Source organism: Pollachius pollachius, assembly GCF_949987615.1.
Source record: "Pollachius pollachius genome assembly, chromosome: 10".
NCBI classification, from domain to species: Eukaryota; Metazoa; Chordata; class Actinopteri; order Gadiformes; family Gadidae; genus Pollachius; species Pollachius pollachius.
Genome location: NC_136943.1, coordinates 22,611,120 through 22,628,554, shown reverse-complemented (window position 1 = coordinate 22,628,554; position 17,435 = coordinate 22,611,120). Strand labels below are relative to the sequence as shown.

Genomic DNA, 17,435 nt, shown 5'->3' with positions numbered 1-17,435 from the left:
CGATTTTCATTCAGCTGTCACTTTATTTGTTTCCAACCATTTACTTTTTCTTAAATGGTGTGCATGTTTACATTGTTTACTCCATTTAGACTTTTAGACTTTTGTTCAAATCCCTTCACTTGATTTAAGACATTTAACGTTTCTTTATGTCTTAATCTATGTGGCTATATTAAAAAAATATTTTCAACCTCACTTTGTACTACAGCACTCACCGCATTTTCTGCAGGAAATGCATTTTCTAGCTCCATTTGTCTTTCTTCTATCTTATTTTTCATGAGGGGATGAAAGTGTAGCTCCCCAACATGATAAAAAACGTCTGTTAAAGTGTATTGACTCCATATGACAAAATGGGACTTGAGAGAAACGTTTAAAATACTTTTAAACTTGGTTGCTAATCTGGTTAAATTGGCTGATATTTCAGCACAGTTGAACTCAAACTGGACCCACACATTACCAGCGTGTTAAAAACATGGAGCTCTGAAAATACCTTTTTCTTTTGTTCCGATCTCAAACATAAAAATAAACTACCGCAGTCCGCCGAACGACTCACGGAGGAGACAGACCTACTGAGGCCTTTAGGACGGTAGTGGTGTGTGAACACCACCTAGTGACGGTTACATGACATGACTCTGAGGGCACTGGTGACTGATGGTGGAAACTTTTCATTCACGCTTTTTTAAGAACATACATATTTTTTGGTAGCAAATTCTGTAGAAGCAGTGACAGAGTATCAAACTTTGTAATACCTTATTGAAGGAGAGAAATACCTATTCAAATTTTTCCTTGGAGCTGGATGAAGAGAAGGCAGAATCTCGACAAAAATCAGAACCTCTCCATGTGTGTTGATTAATATCACTCACATGACGTGTCAATAACAAAGATTATTATGACCTAGAAGTTTACCATCCATAATCAATGAACAGTCAGCAGTTAAAGATATAGAAACGGTGGCCCATTAACCGCTCTGGGCTCACCTCCGCCTGAACAACACCACTCTCCATCCCCCCTCACTGTCACCCTCCCCCCCTCACTGTCTCTCTCCATCCCCCCTCCCTCCGTCTCCCATCACTGTCTCTCTCCCGTTCCCGTCCCCCCCCTCACTTGCTCCCTCCGTCCCCCTTCGGCCGCGCCACGCGCCCCAGGGTGTAGAACTCCACGTTGGGCCTCATGTCGGTGACGTGGGCCATCCGGTTGGAGAGGGCGAAGAATGCCGCGATGGCCCCGATGTCCCAGGCATCCTCGCGGTCGAAGCCCACTTCCTCCAGGGACAGGAAGTGCTGGTCGGTGATGGTGTCGCTGCGGCACACGGCCAGGGCGAAGTCCAGCATGGCGAGCTCCCGTGGCGACAGCTCAGCATTCTGGTAGTTAACAGCAACCTGGAAGAGAGACATTGATACATGTTACAACAGTCAACCTGAAGAGACATTGATATATGTTACAACAGTCAATTTGGGAGATACATTGATACATGTTACAACAGCAAACCTGGAAAAGAGACATTGATACATGTTACAACAGTCAACCTGAAGAGATACATTGATATATGTTACAATAGTCAACTTGGGAGAGACATTGATACATGTTACAACAGCCAACCTGGAAAAGAGACATTGATACATGTTACAACTGTCAACCTGAAGAGAGACATTGATACATGTTACAACAGTCAACCTGGGGAAGACATTGATACATGTTACAACAGCCACCTGGAAGAGAGACATTGATAAATGTTACAACATTCAACCTGGGAGAGAGACATTGATATGTGTTACAGTCAACCTGGAGAGAGACATTGATACATGTTACAACATTCAACCTGAAGAGACATTGATACATGTTACAACAGTCAACCTGAAGAGACATTGATAAATGTTACAGCAGTCAACCTGGGAGAGAGACAATGATACATGTTACAACATTCAACCTGGGAGAGAGACATTGATACGTGTTACAGTCAACCTGGAGAGAGACATTGATACATGTTACAACATTCAACCTGGGAGAGAGACATTGATACATGTTACAGTCAACCTGGGAGAGAGACATTGATACATGTTACAACAGTCCATCCTGTCCGGGTCTACATATTGTCGTTAGTTTGTGGATAACCTGAATATACATATGTGACAAGGAGAATCTGTAGTCATAGGCATGTACACCATTTATTGAACTTGAAGGTGTAATATCACTAGGGGTCACACAATCAAAACAATAACAAAATACATAATTTGATGACGTCGTGAAGTAACGCAGAATCTTGGGAGATTTCCTCCAACCCTCTCTAAATAGCGGTAGTCTTCAGCCTCATTGGCGAGGAGAGTCTTTCCTCGGCAATGACTCAAGTTCATGTGTTAAAGTTGTATTCATGCTACGTTTAGTCCCGTTATGTCATTTAATTCGAATGTTAACATGTGGTTTACGTTCTAACGTAGCATTAGGTGAGTCGAGTACCCAGACCGCTGTGGATATTGTTGTGTGAGGTAGGCCAGCACTATTATCTGGGGTATTATGCGTCATAAACGTACCTAAATTAAGTGTTGGAGAACAAAACAGATACAGATTTGAAACAGATATTCACACTGTGAGGTAAAGCAGTGTGACGTGGGCAGAACCAGTGTACCCTGAGCCCTGTGTGTCTTGCCATCTGTATCTATATGAAACCCTTAATGGCTTTTTAGACTGCGGTGCTGACATGGGAAGGAATGGAATTAATGCCATCTTAAAATGTGACATGCACACCCAGACACCATGATTCCTTGAGGGAAAGTGTTAGAAGCATAGTGAGGTGTTGGGACTTTTCCAATGCCATAGATTGAGAAAAGGCAGATTTCCGAGGACAGCTCCTCAGGAGGAGCTTGGCAGCAGCACTCCTTCCTACATAGCCTTTGGACGATAGTTCTACACAATAGGCTAATGGCAAAGCACCCAACCCCAATAGCCAGACTTAAAGGCAATAATACCAGAGACGTCTCATGGTTCAAAATGTTCGCTGTTGAGAAGTGAGCTCTGAAACAGTAAAGCTGGTATAGAACTGAGAAGCCAATTGAGCTCTAGTGTGGGTGTAATGAACAAAGGCTGTATATAATACAGGTCAAACTGACCTAAAATGGACTGCATCTAATTCAGAGTCAACTGATGTCCAATCTGTTTATATTAGTTAATATTATTACCTTTTTCCCACCAAAACAAGCGAACAAAACTAGAGCACTTGTTGGTATGCAGCCCGGTTATTTCAATGAGACTATTTGGGTGTTTCTGGCCTCCCTCATACGGACTCGTGAACTGCCGAGGTAAGGTTTATGTGTGGGAAACACTCGATTTGCATGCTTGCAAGCATGTGCCACTTGTCAAAGGAGTACATTGATTGATATTAAAATACCATATCAATGATTAGGTCCCTTCTGGTTGATTCCCCAGAACTGAGGGGGTGAAGGGCAGATGAAGTCATTGACATGTGACCAAATAGAATGGACCGGAACAGTGGAAAACACTTCAGACATCTCTGAGTTTGATGTGTTTGTAAACAATTAGGATAATGAAAGAACACAAGTCAACTTAATATAAAGCGTAGATCTAGCCATTTTTTAATATTAAATGCAGAATTGTTACATTTATAGCTTAAAGGGGTTAGTTGACAAAAATAAAAGAGATACTTTAAATAAGGATTTATATATCTCAATTTGTGTCACACAATTTGGATGGAAACATATAATTACAGTGCATCTACTTTACGTGATCATAATCCAAACATTCAAAGAATTATCTTGTGCTCTCTTTAATATTGTTCTTTGCATAAGCATGAACAGCTCCGAACCAACCAAGTCTAGAGCACTTCATTTATATAATATTCCATGAACAATATGTATTCTCTGAACTTGCTTAAATAATGAACAGTCTGACTTTTAACCACAGCCCAATTAGGGTTCAAGTATATTGTCCCCTTTGCAGGGACTGAGGGGTGGGTCTGTACCTGGTCAGCCAGAGTGGGTTTCTTGGAGTAGATCCGATGCAGGGCGCTGTGGGACACCACACAGTAGAGACACTGGTTGTGCATACTGGTGGCCACCACGATCAGCTCCCGGTCGGCCTTGGTCAGCCCCCCTTAGACGAGGACACAACCACACAAAGAGTCTCACAACTGGAGAGAACAAACACACTGTGTAGGAGCATGGTGATATGGTGTGTGATGGTTTGTGTACATCGACAGGAGAAGCAGAATTGAATAAAAGCACAACAACTCTGCCCTCATTCTGACCATCAACACAGACCAGCCAAAACAAGGACTTTACCTGTCTCCTTGTTCATCAGTTCGTTGTAGTAGGCAAAGAAGGCTCGGAACTCTGTCGGTCGGTGAGAGAGGGCTTTGAAGACATTGGGCAAGAATCCCCCCTGAAGAGAAACACTGTTTACAACCTATACCTAAATACATTGTTTATTCTGCACTGCTATGGATGCTGTTTGATCAATATTTTATTTAATTTATATATATACACATACACACACATATACATATATACACATATACATATATATACATATATATTGTCCTTCTGGGAGCTGCATTGTTACTACCCAATGTAATGAGCATGTAAAAGTAAGTACTCAAAAAAGACAGCATGACATACATTAATTAAGTCACAATACTTAATCATCTGGCGGACATAGATACACACATTGGGAATGTTGAAGTATAACCATGTGGAGAATGTTGAAGTGTACAGACACATGGGGAATGTTGAAGTATACACACACATCGGGAATGTTGAAGTATACACACACAGGGGTAGGGTAGAATAGGTAGGTAGGGTAGAATGTTGAAGTAGGCCTCCAAAACATATAAACTGGTTCTGTACATGGTTTGGTGTGGGGGTCGGGCTGACTGCTTGTGTTAAGAGGCTTGATACCTTTGTCTCAACCTCCTCCATCACTGCCGCTATATCCTCCGGCAGGTCCTTCTTGGGGGGAACTGGGTACCGGCTGATGATCGGCGGGGGGGCGGTGGTGCAGAAGGTCGTCTTGACCGCAGCTCGTCCCCCCGCGGGTCGGAGGGGAGCCTGATGAGTGACAGACAGTGGGTCAACAGTGCTAACACAGAGCTGTTCATGTGGCTTCACTTCACAGTGTTGGTCTTACGAGAGATCAAACGAAACTCACAAACATGTAGAAAGCAGCAGGACGGAGTAACTTCAGATGTCCACTGCCGGCCATAGTATCGCCGAGGTTAGTTGACAAAATGGTTCTTGTAATAACCAGATTGATAATATAAGAAATAAACACTATAATTATTCTTGTAATTTAGACTTATATTCAACGAATAGCAACTCTTTATATCGTCTTGACAATGACAAATAAAGTTTGTTTAGAAAAACAGGGGGCGAGTACAGGCTCGGCTGTCTATTGGTTACCTGGTGGAGCTATTTATAGAGCTTCCCACCCATTGGTCCTCCTCGCCGCCAGAGGGATTGTTCCAAAACTCAACTATCTCGATGGTTCATAACCCGGAAGTGTTTTAATCGTGGACAAATCAAAATATCGCTGGCCGCCATTCATCTCGGATACACTTTAGTTCGGGCTGTAAACAGACAATATTAATTTGGCGAATATTGTACATTAAAAGACATGTTTTACCATGTGAGTGGAGGAATGCCCGTGTCTACAATTATTGATTAAAAAACTGAAAACCTTTCTATCAATTCCCCAGTGGATGAACCTGTAGTGTCCTTGTGTTCCTTGTGTTGTGTAGATCTCCCTGGAGCATGAGATCCTGCTCCATCCTCGGTACTTCGGACCGAACCTCCTGAACACCGTGAAGCAGAAGCTGTTCACGGAGGTGGAGGGGACCTGCACCGGCAAGTGAGTGTTCGATATCATTTATCATCATTTATGGCTTGGTATTCATCAATGTTGGGAGAAAGTAATATTTTAGGACTTTCGTGATTTTAATCCAGACCTATAGTACGAGCCCTCGTGTGATTAACTGCTTAAAGGTGACAGGTTTAACATTCATTATAAAAGTATTGGATTACTTTTTATTTTCGAAACCGTACATAGTTATCGATTCTTAAAATAATGAAACGCTATTCGCTGCTAGTGCGTAAACCAAAAGGCATAGCAGCAACATTCTTGGTATATTTTCATAGCTTGTGCTGGGAAGTTATTTGTCCATTAAAACATTTTGAATGTGTCCTTCCCAGATATGGGTTTGTTATCGCGGTCACCACCATAGACAACATCGGGGCGGGGGTGATCCAGCCCGGCAGAGGCTTCGTCTTGTACCCCGTCAAGTACAAGGCCATCGTGTTCCGGCCCTTCAAGGGGGAGGTGGTGGATGCTGTGGTCACTCAGGTCAACAAGGTGAGACGGAAGCTGTTTGCACATTTGCTGTTTGGGAATTTTGCTGAATAAACGTGGAGGCATTTTGTATGACTTAGGAACAACAGCTGAGCAGTAGTGTAAGGAAACACAGTTGCACACAATATTCAGATTACTATCCAAGTACACCAAGTACCTCTCGCTACATTATTTTTGTAATACAGGCTTCAGAAAGGTTGATGTATGGTCTTGTAAGGGCATTCAGCTTTGATTGGTTTTATAGCTCTACTAAATGTGATTCTCACTTGGCCTATCCTAAAGCTTTGGCTTGGTTAATATAAAGTATTTAAACGGTGTGGGTGTGTCTGCCTATTTTGACTTCGACTGTACACCATTTACCTCTGTAGGTTGGCCTGTTTACAGAGATTGGCCCAATGTCCTGCTTCATCTCTCGTCATGTGAGTGGCCTAAACTTTACTTTTGGAGTGGTTGACAAAGCTTAATGTTGGAAAGAAATGTGCAATTTAATGACCAGATGTTTCCTATTTTATAGTCCATTCCCTCCGAGATGGAGTTCGACCCCAACTCAAATCCTCCTTGTTATAAGACAGTTGATGAGGTATGTTCTTCTTTTGTGTTCTGCCCCATCCACTATTCTGTTCTCTTAACCCACACACATGGTGAATGGATATGCTGAAGTCGCAAATGCATATTTTGAGTACTTTTCTATCTGCTAAGGACATTGTAATCCAACAAGATGACGAGATCCGTCTTAAAATTGTCGGGACAAGAGTGGACAAGAATGACATCGTAAGTCTACCTATCAGTTAGACCCAACTCTGCATTTAAATATTAATTTGCATTTAATTAGTATAAAATCGATATTGCTGAATAAAGGCAAGATAGCCATCCCTTTTTCAAATGCAAAGTCAAACAGTTGGAATCTGGTAGAATCCCATTCAACTGTTTCTGTCTTAATTTGTTTCAGTTTGCCATTGGATCTCTTATGGACGATTACCTGGGTAAGTGTGAAACTGAATGTTTCAAGTGGCTCCCTTGTGTTTGCATTATATTAATTTAGAGTTAATCATATTGCATTAAATCCTTAACTTTTTAATGTTTCTCATTATTTCTTATAATAAATGTTTTGCCTCGCAATTAATTGTGTGAAATAACTGGATAGGTATATTTATTGTTTGATCAATTACTGTTCAATGAGGTCAAATCAACACATCGTCATTCATGGTGTCTTCATTTTGTTTTCCAGGTCTCGTCAGCTAAGCTTTCGCCATGTGGGTGTGGAAGATGGATTTCTATCTGGAAATATTTTGACAAAACATTGAAAAAGATGAAGAAAAGAAAGTTTGCTACTAGCTGGAAACTAAAATACTTCATATATCAATAGCATTCTTTTTGTACGGTTAATAATTGTTCAATGGTACATGTTTCAGTTCTAAGTCATGACCAGTTCACTGAGCGATGCATATGTCATCTGCAAAGTTTCCCTTTTTTTTTTTACATACATTGTCAGTAATAAAATATTTTATGTTATTTGAATGTGTGAAGACTCCTTCATGTTGCCTTCAGTGGGCATCATCAACATTCGACAATTGGTGCTTTAATCACGGGGGGGGGAAATGTAGGCGTAATTCGATATTCTTCTTCAAAAAATTATCACACACACGGGCAATTTTACTGATCTTTTTTTTGCGAGTGATTCTGTCTCTTATTCAGTCTAAAGGACACATTGGAATTAAACCTAGAAAATGTTAAAACAAATAACGTAAGTAAATAAAGCTTGCTGAACGCGCATATTGAGCGACGGGCCCGGCTGTAAATACGTCATTAGGCCGCGACGGCGGTCTTCCTTTCTCTCGTTCTGAAGATGGCGGCAGGGGTAAGTAAAATGGAGAGCTGTCTGTTTTGTGGAATTTCCCTAAACATCGGAGTGCAATCGGCTGAATATCACACCCATCCGTGTTCTAATTCAACGGCTCTATTCGCAGCTGACTTAGTCGATGTGTTTTGGCCCTGTATTTTTGAGTATTGGCAAGACAGTCATTCACGGTTCGTGTTGGTCGACCCAGCCCTGACGTAGCATGTACCCCCTTTGGTCTTCCCCATGGTTCCGCCTGTGATGCTCTAGCCTTCACTAGTCTGCCACTTTTACCTCTCGATCTCCGGTGTTCCACCCCGGACTCCGCCACGTTAACCTCTCTGTATATGGTACTCCCAGCCCGGCGTCTGCCACGTTAACCTCGGTCTCCGGTACTCTCAGCCTTTACCAGTCTGCCACGTTAACCGCCCGGTTTATGGTGCTCCCCCGCCGGCGTTTGCCACGTTAACCCCCCGGTCTGTGGTTAGGAGCACTGGACCTCTGTTTTCCTATTTCGTGCGATGATACAATTTGAACGTCCAGGCGAAATCGGACCCATATTTGACCGTTGTGGCCGAAGTTTGCTGATAAACAATTACGTTGACAAGCCATCAAACGAATTCAACAAACGATTGAAGGTTATCCAACAGGCTTGTATCGGTTATTAAAACTGCGATGGCAAGTGTGACCTACTGTCACCAAGGCCAGGGTATTGTGGGCTCTTTAAATTTAGATCCATCGTTGGGTTTGCGACCAGCTGATTTTGGACATCGTTTTTACACATAGCCGTCTCAAACGATGTACAAATACAAACCTATAGTCTCAGAGTCTAATGCAGTCTCTATTAAACTCGCTTTGTCATGTCTTCTCCCCCCACAGACTCTGTTCACGTACCCAGACAACTGGCGTGCCTTCAAGGCACAGATAGCAGCCCAGTACAGCGGTGCCCGGCTGAAGGTAGCCAACAACGCCCCTGCCTTCACCTTCGGACAGACGAACCGTACCCCGGCCTTCCTCAACAACTTCCCTCTGGGCAAGGTGGGTGTAATGGACATTCAATCTGAGGAGTGAAGTCTCCAGTTGTTCCAGAAATGTTCGACCGTTCCAGACATGACGAGGCAAACCCTGATAATTGTCTGTAATCCACGTTAGTGATAACAATCTGATGTAGTGCTTCAGTAATAATGAAGCTGTTGAGCTGTTCCCACTCTGGTTCAGATGGCAGAGGGGTTTATTTACATGCTGCTATCAGGTTTTGTCTCATCTCCTCCCCATCCCCACAGGTCCCGGCCTACCAGGGCGATGACGGCTTCTGTCTGTTTGAGAGCAACGCCATTGCCCACTTCCGTAAGTCCTTACTGCATGACCTTTATTCTATTTGGTATACTTTAAACTGCACTAATATTAACCTGATAACATTATCTCATTGAAGTATAGGAGGCATTTTTGTTTTTTTACTGTGTATTTGTCTAGTGAAATGTTGTCTGAAGCCTTTCATGAGCTGAGGATTATCTCCCTGTCATTGGGCAAAGCGGTGTCTATTCCTGGCACCAGTCTCATATCTGGCAGGGCAAGAATGATTGAGCCATATTCATCTCAGACTTGGGCACATCCTTCCTGACAACTGATCTGAAGACGTTTCTTTTTAAATGATTTATTGTGAGAAATGCTCTCATGTCCACAACCCATCCAACTGGATTCCTCTAGTGATTCCATGCTAAGTGTTTTTAAAACGAGATGAGATGTTGCTAATATGGTGACACCTGCTAGAGATCACCACTTCAGAGGATGTCTTGTTTTTCTTGTGCACTCGACGTTGATGCCTTGCTTGCACTGCTTAATTGTGTGCGTAGTCGGGGCCTCCCGGGACGAGGCCGACTGATGCGTGTGTTTCTAACTCCGGTTCTCTGCTTTGCAGTGAGCAATGAGGCCCTGCGTGGAGCCACTCCCCAGGCCGCGGCTCAAGTGCTGCAGTGGGTGAGCTTTGCTGACGCAGAGATCGTCCCTCCGGCCAGCGCATGGGTCTTCCCCACTCTGGGAATCATGCACTTCAACAAGCAGGTACGGCCCTTAGGTGTCTGAAGTTGATCTTATGAAAGAAAAGAGACAGGTTTCTTTTTGTAATTGCAAATGCAATCATTTTTCAGTGTTTGTTTACTGTGACTAAATGTTGTGAATGCTGCTTTTCCAGGCCACAGAGCAGGCCAAGGAGGAGACAAAGAAGGTGCTGTCAGTGTTGAACCAACACCTCAACACACGTACCTTCCTGGTGGGCGAGAGGGTCAGCCTGGCTGACATCAGTGTGGCCTGCGCCATGCTCTGGCTGTACAAGCAGGTCAGGACCACACAGTGAAAACATGAGCGTCTTGTTTCTGTCAGTCTGCAGCTGTAGAAGCCCTTCAACAACGAGGTGTTAATCCTCTGCTCTGGCCATGTGACCTGCAGGTGCTGGAGCCCTCCTTCCGCCAGCCGTACCCCAACGTGACGCGCTGGTTCACCACCTGCGTCAACCAGCCCCAGTTCAAGGCTGTCCTGGGCGAGGTCAAGCTCTGCGAGAAGATGGCTCAGTTTGATGGTGAGCTATAGGCATGATTGGATTATACTACTACTATCCTAACTTGAGTTTTTTGTGTACAGAAGGCATCATGGAATATTTTGGTCTCAATTTCGTTATGTACTTCTTTTTTTTAATCCAAAGGACATTGCATTTAATGCACAATTTTGATATGCTAACTAAGTTTTACCTTTTATTGGTTGGGTCTCATTATATTTTGTACTTGATGTACTATGACAATCTTGTTAATGTGGATAAAAGCCATCTCCCTGTCATTGGGCAAGGCGGTGTCTATTCATAGCACCAGTATCATATCTGTCAGGGGGAGAATGATTGAGCCATATTCTTCCCAGCCTTCTCAATCCAATGAGAAACAGGCTGTTTCATGCTATGGGCACATCCAAGTATTTTTTTTAGGTTACGTCATTCGGTAATTTAAGACTAGTGCACTAGTGCTGTGCAGTGGAAAGGATAAAGTGGCCTCTAGTGGTGAGGTTGCAGATTGCGTTCAACTGAATAGTTGCATTCACTCATACAAGTCCATTGGTCAAAAATCCATTACGGCTCAATGGACTGCTGTATTGGTTGTTGTTTAGATTATGTAGAGCGCCAGGTCAAAGTAGGAGGGGACAACGGAGCGGGTTGAGTTCGTTTTCTGACCGTCTCAGGTGACCACGACCGGCGCTCTGCCAAAACAAACTGCAATGCCCACCTGCGACCTCTACAATGCTACAGGCAGGCTTATGGCACCGCGGGGCATTTTAAAGTGAGGACTCAAAGATGTTTCTGGTGCTTCTGCACACAGAAGACATCTCACCAGCGGTAGAAAAATATTACATCTACATCTTGTTGCCACTTCTCTGGTCTATTAGGCGTTTCCCTTATGTTCTCCTTTTATAAGTCATTAAGAAAATAGGTTGAACAGTACCTTTTTTTTTTAAAAAAAAAAAAAAAAAAAAAAAAAAGCAAAATGACATGGAAAAACAATCGTGATAATATTCTGTATCCTTATCCGGCCTGAATTAATGGTGATGTATTGTTGCCGTATCGACCATCCCAGATATAGCCTTTGACTTCGAGCTGCGGCAGCGGTTCTCTCACATGTTCCGAAGTCGAGTCCCTGATTACTTTGACTTGGTAAACAAGGGCTACACAGAATCTGTTGACTTTTCCATTGTGCTTCTGATGGAAACCATATTGGACGTGTGGAAAACCGGCGACAGGCCTCCCACACGGCTGTATATTTCACAACACTCCTTCTAGAACCCCCTCAGCCTGAGCCCAGCGAGCCAAGCCCGTCTAACCCACAACATGTGTTCTCCTCCCGCAGCCAAGAAGTTTGCAGAGATGCAGCCCAAAAAGGAGTCTGCTCCGACCAAGAAGGAGAAGCCAGCGAAGGAGAACGTCAAGCCGCAGGAGAAGAAGAAGAAGGAGGAGAAGAAGGCGGCCCCTGCTGCTGACGAGGAGATGGACGAGTGTGAGGCCGCGCTCGCCGCAGAGCCCAAGAGCAAGGACCCCTTCGCCCACCTCCCAAAAAGGTACGGCCCCCGCCCAGTCTGGGCCCTCCTATTGGCCGACATGGTTGATGTACAGAGCACGCCTAGTCTGGCCTCTCCTATTGGACAGCATGTTCAAATCACCAATGGGAATGCATTCCTATGAGAACTGTCCCATCATCTCAGTGAAAGAGCTCTGGCAGCAGATGAAGGCTCTAATGTCGTTGTTATCAACCGGCTTTTAACTAGCAATGCAAACAAAAAAACAGTTAAAGGAGTCATGAGATGCAGTCAATTGTTAATATTTGCCTTTAACCTCTGTCCCTAGGCCTCTTTTAAAGGTTTTTGCCAGAATAACCGACCGAAGGTTTAGAGTAGACCTGCACCCCTACAAGATGACAATTTTGATATTGTTGTGCAAGTCAACAGATCAATGTGGATGCTACTGGGACAGTAAAATCTGTAACGAAGCATGAATGTAAGATTTAGTTTCCGTCTGGAATATATTTAATGTTTGAGTTTCCTTTGGAGATATTTTGTTTTTAGGGCATTTTAGCTGATGCTTTAGCCCAGAGCGACTTACCATTCATACACGCATTCACACAGCGACGGGGTTGGCAACCACACACAGCTCGTATGACCAAGGGTTAGGTGCCTTGCTCAGGGACACCGCGACACTCGGCTAGGAGGAGCCGGGCATCGGATGGCAACCTTCTGGTTAAAAGTCATCCCGCTCTACTGCCTGAGCTACTGCTGTTAGATAAAGAGGTTGAACTTCCGTCACTATTTTGCCTAAACTAACTAATGAGTTGAGGATTATCTCCCTGTCATTGGGCAAGGCAGTGTCTATTCATGGAACCAGTCTCATATCTGGCAGGGGCAGGGAGATTGAGCTATATTCATCCCAGCCTTCTCAATCTAATGAGAAACAGGCTGTTTCATGCTATGGGCATATGTTATCTAATTGTTTGATCTAAAAAGATCTTGCTTGTTCTAGTTTTATTTAAACTATAGTGATGTGTGGAGTTCCAGCCATCCATGGCTCTATTTCTGTACACAATGGGGGTGTTGAATGCATATTGTAAACCTCCCAAATGGCTGTTCTCTTGTGGGGTCGTTCTACATAGCTCCAGCTATTGGATGGAACAGCGATTATAATCATAGGAGCATTGTGCAATGTCTTTGATTTTAACGTTACTGTGTGGACTGGTCACCTAACCTGAAGTACTGTTTTAATTGCTGAGGTGAAATGTGTTTAACGTAGCATAATGGACGCATCGTACAAACGTTCTGTTAATCGATTAATTTGGAAGCAAAACTTATGTGTCCTGGTCTAACATGTATAAAGGTGGAGACTTGCCATACATTTTTTTGTTTTGTTAAATTGGCTGTAAATTGTCAAAATGTAAAAGCTGTCCTGATTCCTCCAACATGTTGTTGCTGGTTTTGTGATGCAGCTCGTTTGTGATGGACGAGTGCAAGAGGAAGTACTCCAACGAGGACACCCTGACCGTCGCCCTGCCGCACTTCTGGGAGAACTTCGACCCCGAGGGCTACTCTATCTGGTACTGCGAGTACAAGTACCCCCAGGAGCTCACCCAGACCTTCATGAGCTGCAACCTCATCTCAGGTGAGACCTGGTCCTGGGGACGGGGACGGGGACGGGGGGGGTTAAAAAAAATATATTGTTTGTCGATGGGATTATCGTGAGGAATAATCATCGGATTAACATTCTTTTTTTTGTTCTGCATATCTAATATAATACAAGAATAGAGGTTTCAGAGGATTAAGGAAACCTTATATATTAATCACTAGAAAGGGGAAAATAATTATTAGATTAAGGAGAACAAATTCTTCACAAGTCTTCTTTCCTGTAACTAATAAGATATCCAAAGTATAGTTTATTGTATTTCTGGTAGGGTCCCACTGTCATTGGGCAAGGTGGTGTCTATTCATGACACCAGTCTTGTATCTGGCAGGGGAAGAGATTAAAATAAAACAATATTAAACCTGCGCTCCTCAGCTGCCCCACCAGGGCCGCGCTCTGACTGGAGAGCGCGTCACCCATTCACCTTCCTGACCTGTTAACCATATTGACTGGTAAAATGGGAAAATTTGTTTTTTAACGTGCAAATCAGTTGGCTTTAATAATACGTTGGGTACAGGTGAAGTCTTTGAAGTGATGGCCATAAGGAAGTACTCAAATATACTTTGTATCCTTTTTAAGCATATCATCTATCATTTTAAGACTATGAAAGATATCAAAATAACCCGAGTTCATGTGATGGTGATGCTATCCGAAGTCAATAAGGCAGAATTATTGCTGGGCTCTACCATAGACCTGAAGGCTCTCTACTGGTCAGCACATGGCTCACACTGTGTCTACTGGTCGGCTCATGCCCCCCCAGTGTCTCTTAGGCCTGCTTGATTATGTAAAAAATCATGATTATTATGGTCAATATTGAAATCATGATTATCCAAACTATTATTTTTAAGTTTGAAAACATGATGTATCTATTCAGCATGTCTCTGCCAAAAAACACTTTGTAACTGAGATTTTCAAATCTAAAATAATGTACAGATATGTATCCAGCTGTTCTGCACTTTCTATTAAACATTTAATGAAAAGAAAAATTGTTTCAACTCTTAGTTTTGTGATCGTTTGATCGCTAAAATCTATATCGCGATAAAAATTAGGTTAATCGCCCAGCCCTACTGCTCAGCACACGGCTCACCCAGTTACTCACTCAGTGTCTCCTCCCTCTCAGGAATGTTCCAGCGTCTGGACCGGCTCAGGAAGAACGCCTTTGCCAGCGTTATCCTGTTCGGCACCAACAACGACAGCTGCATCTCAGGCATCTGGGTGTTCAGAGGCCAGGAGCTGGTGTTCACTGTGAGTGTTCGCCTCAGAGGGGTTAAACTAGAGCACGGCTGGGTTAGCCCAAGCTTTGAGTACGACGTGTAGAAACACTTCCTATCAGACATGGGTGGCCGGCAGCAATCTAACAATCTCTCTGCCTTGCATTTATTTTTAGTTCCACGCTCGTCAATGGATAAAATGGGATGACATGATAATTATCAGTCGAACAGTGTCCTTATTTGTACATGGGTATTATAATAAGCTTCTGAATCCTTTTTATTCAGTTAAGATACAAGAAGACTTGTTTCATGTGTCCAATATGATATCCAAATGCTATATTTTGTCTCTGGATGAGTTCCCCTGTCATTGGGCAAGGCGGTGTCTATTGATGGCACCAGTCTCATATCTGTCAGGGGAAGAGCGATGAGCTATATTCATCCCAGCCTTCTCAACCTAATGAGAAACAGGCTGTTTCATGCTATGGCCACATCTTGGACAAGCAGAGATAGCTTTCTCAAAAGGTATCTGCTTGTCATTTCCAAACATAAGCCTGTTGACTGTATAATGGGCATGAGGCTAAAAGATGTCAGTGACTTATAAATGAATTATATATGCATTAATCTAAACGAGGCACATGCAGATAGCCCTAGCAAGCACATCTAGAGAGATTTTGACGATGGGGTTTTTATCTTTTATCTGGTTTTATCTTTTAAATGTCCCAGTGTGTTACGGCCTCTAACCCGCGGTCCCGTCTCTCCCCAGCTCTCGGAGGACTGGCAGATCGACTACGAGTCGTACAGCTGGCGCAAGCTGGACCCCAGCAGCTCTGAGTGCAAGACCATGGTGAAGGAGTACCTGGCCTGGGAGGGCGAGTTCAAGCACGTGGGCAAGCCCTTCAATGAGGGCAAGGTCTTCAAGTGAGAGGGACAGTCGGCTGACAGAGCACTGGAACCCTAAAGGAAAACACGGACTTCAACACTTTGTACTTATTAAACGGGAAGAAAAAGAAATTGGAGCGTCAGCTTAAAGTAACGACAACTAAGATCGATTTGCATTGCCCCCCCGCCCTCCCGCTCAGTGGCTTTGAGTGAATAAAGCATTTTACCCCAATTTCATTCCTGGAATTTAATTTGTCTATTTTGTTTTCAATTTGACTTATTAAAGGGTTATTTTGATCTGTTTGTCAGTTTCAAACCATTCATATAAGGAGCTAGTTCTACTCTGGACAGGTTATAAACGATCAGTAGATCACTGGATCTGCAGGCCATGATTTTCAGTTGGGCAAACCTTTTTTTCCTTCGTATATTCCTCAATAAAACCTTTGGCAAATGCGTACAGTGGACTTATCGCATCTCTGCAAATAACGTGATTGACAATGGACAGAAAATATGCTTCTGCAAAACCGTTTTCCGCCTGTAGAGGGTGTGCAAGCTCCACACGTCCTCAAGGGTCAGATTTATACATGTCGCAGATAAGTTTTTGGGTGGGGGGGAACTGGGCCTTGTTTGGGTTTCTCCCTAGTTCCACAGATGCCACGCCCCAGCCCTGTTCTCAACTCTCAAGAATCCTTGGTTAAACTCGAGATTGTCTGCAAAACATTTTGTTTAGAAACTGACCACATCTTTCTCTTCGTCACAGCGGGAGTCACTGGAGATTTCCAATGGGGCCTCAAAACATTAAGTCTTTATTTTTTCAGATTTCACATCAAGATATTCACAATAACATCTGCATTGTTCACTTTGCTGAAGGGAACGAAACAAGTCATTTTGTGGCTAAAACGTTGTATAGGAAAGGTTAGCGTTCAGCCAATCGGCCCACAGCTCCCGAGTTGGAGTGACTCATGGAAGGATATGGCTGCCAGTGTTGCATTGGCTTATAAGCAAGACCCAACAGGACAACGCAGTCTACAGATCAGAGCCACGCCTGCACCCTAAAGAAAAGCCTTTTGCTCCGGCTGTAAACGCTAAACAAGTAAAGCAGGCCATGTTTTAGAGGAGCTTCTATAAGAGGGCGTCTCCCCCGGGATGATCTGCTGATCAGTATGAACGCTCACAAACGCTCAGCGGGAAATGAGAACTTTCTTTCCTGCACTGTTTCCTTCCTTTGTGTTTTTGGAGGATTTGAGGGGGCACTATTCACTGGCTTATGATCTTCTCATTGTCTTGACACATTTATCCTTGAATGACTGCTGTGTCCACGCCCAGTGGTTCTTAAGCTGATAAAAAAGGCATGTTTTGTTACCCAACACCACATTGATATTTTCTATACACCTGGCAGTGGCCGTGGCCTGGGCCGTTCAGACAGGCCACACCCTATTCCATGATCAGTCAACGCTGT

General features: G+C 43.6%; 3 protein-coding genes across 3 annotated transcripts; 2 read left to right on the top strand and 1 right to left on the bottom strand.

Moving 5' to 3' along the window:
- Window positions 1–1,097: 1,097 nt before the first annotated feature.
- Window positions 1,098–5,358, bottom strand: LOC307081929 (uncharacterized protein; the record flags this gene model as incomplete). Its single annotated transcript, XM_079745301.1, has 5 exons — window positions 5,155–5,358; window positions 4,905–5,054; window positions 4,290–4,389; window positions 3,971–4,101; window positions 1,098–1,376 (listed from the first exon to the last, which is right to left on the bottom strand). Exons 1-5 carry the CDS (start codon window positions 5,206–5,208, stop codon window positions 1,098–1,100), a joined length of 714 nt encoding a protein of 237 aa, XP_079601427.1. The 5' UTR covers window positions 5,209–5,358.
- Window positions 5,359–5,519: 161 nt separating this feature from the next.
- On the top strand, window positions 5,520–7,857 carry polr2g (RNA polymerase II subunit G). Its single transcript, XM_079744237.1, has 8 exons — window positions 5,520–5,631; window positions 5,744–5,853; window positions 6,195–6,354; window positions 6,720–6,770; window positions 6,866–6,931; window positions 7,051–7,122; window positions 7,301–7,334; window positions 7,580–7,857. Exons 1-8 carry the CDS (start codon window positions 5,620–5,622, stop codon window positions 7,591–7,593), a joined length of 519 nt encoding a protein of 172 aa, XP_079600363.1. The 5' UTR covers window positions 5,520–5,619; the 3' UTR covers window positions 7,594–7,857.
- A 314-nt stretch (window positions 7,858–8,171) lies between these two features.
- Window positions 8,172–16,213, top strand: eef1g (eukaryotic translation elongation factor 1 gamma). Its single transcript, XM_079744194.1, has 10 exons — window positions 8,172–8,209; window positions 9,068–9,226; window positions 9,472–9,535; window positions 10,107–10,249; window positions 10,380–10,523; window positions 10,634–10,763; window positions 12,073–12,280; window positions 13,696–13,868; window positions 15,007–15,131; window positions 15,861–16,213. Exons 1-10 carry the CDS (start codon window positions 8,198–8,200, stop codon window positions 16,017–16,019), a joined length of 1,317 nt encoding a protein of 438 aa, XP_079600320.1. The 5' UTR covers window positions 8,172–8,197; the 3' UTR covers window positions 16,020–16,213.
- Window positions 16,214–17,435: the final 1,222 nt, after the last annotated feature.

Excerpts from the sequence above, each read along its gene's own strand:
- polr2g (XM_079744237.1), top strand. Across the intron at positions 6,771-6,865 it reads CCTGCTTCATCTCTCGTCAT|TCCATTCCCTCCGAGATGGA; the intron begins GTGAGTGGCCTA and ends CCTATTTTATAG. Across the intron at positions 6,932-7,050 it reads GTTATAAGACAGTTGATGAG|GACATTGTAATCCAACAAGA; the intron begins GTATGTTCTTCT and ends CTATCTGCTAAG.
- eef1g (XM_079744194.1), top strand. Across the intron at positions 9,536-10,106 it reads CAACGCCATTGCCCACTTCC|TGAGCAATGAGGCCCTGCGT; the intron begins GTAAGTCCTTAC and ends TCTGCTTTGCAG. Across the intron at positions 15,132-15,860 it reads GCCAGGAGCTGGTGTTCACT|CTCTCGGAGGACTGGCAGAT; the intron begins GTGAGTGTTCGC and ends GTCTCTCCCCAG.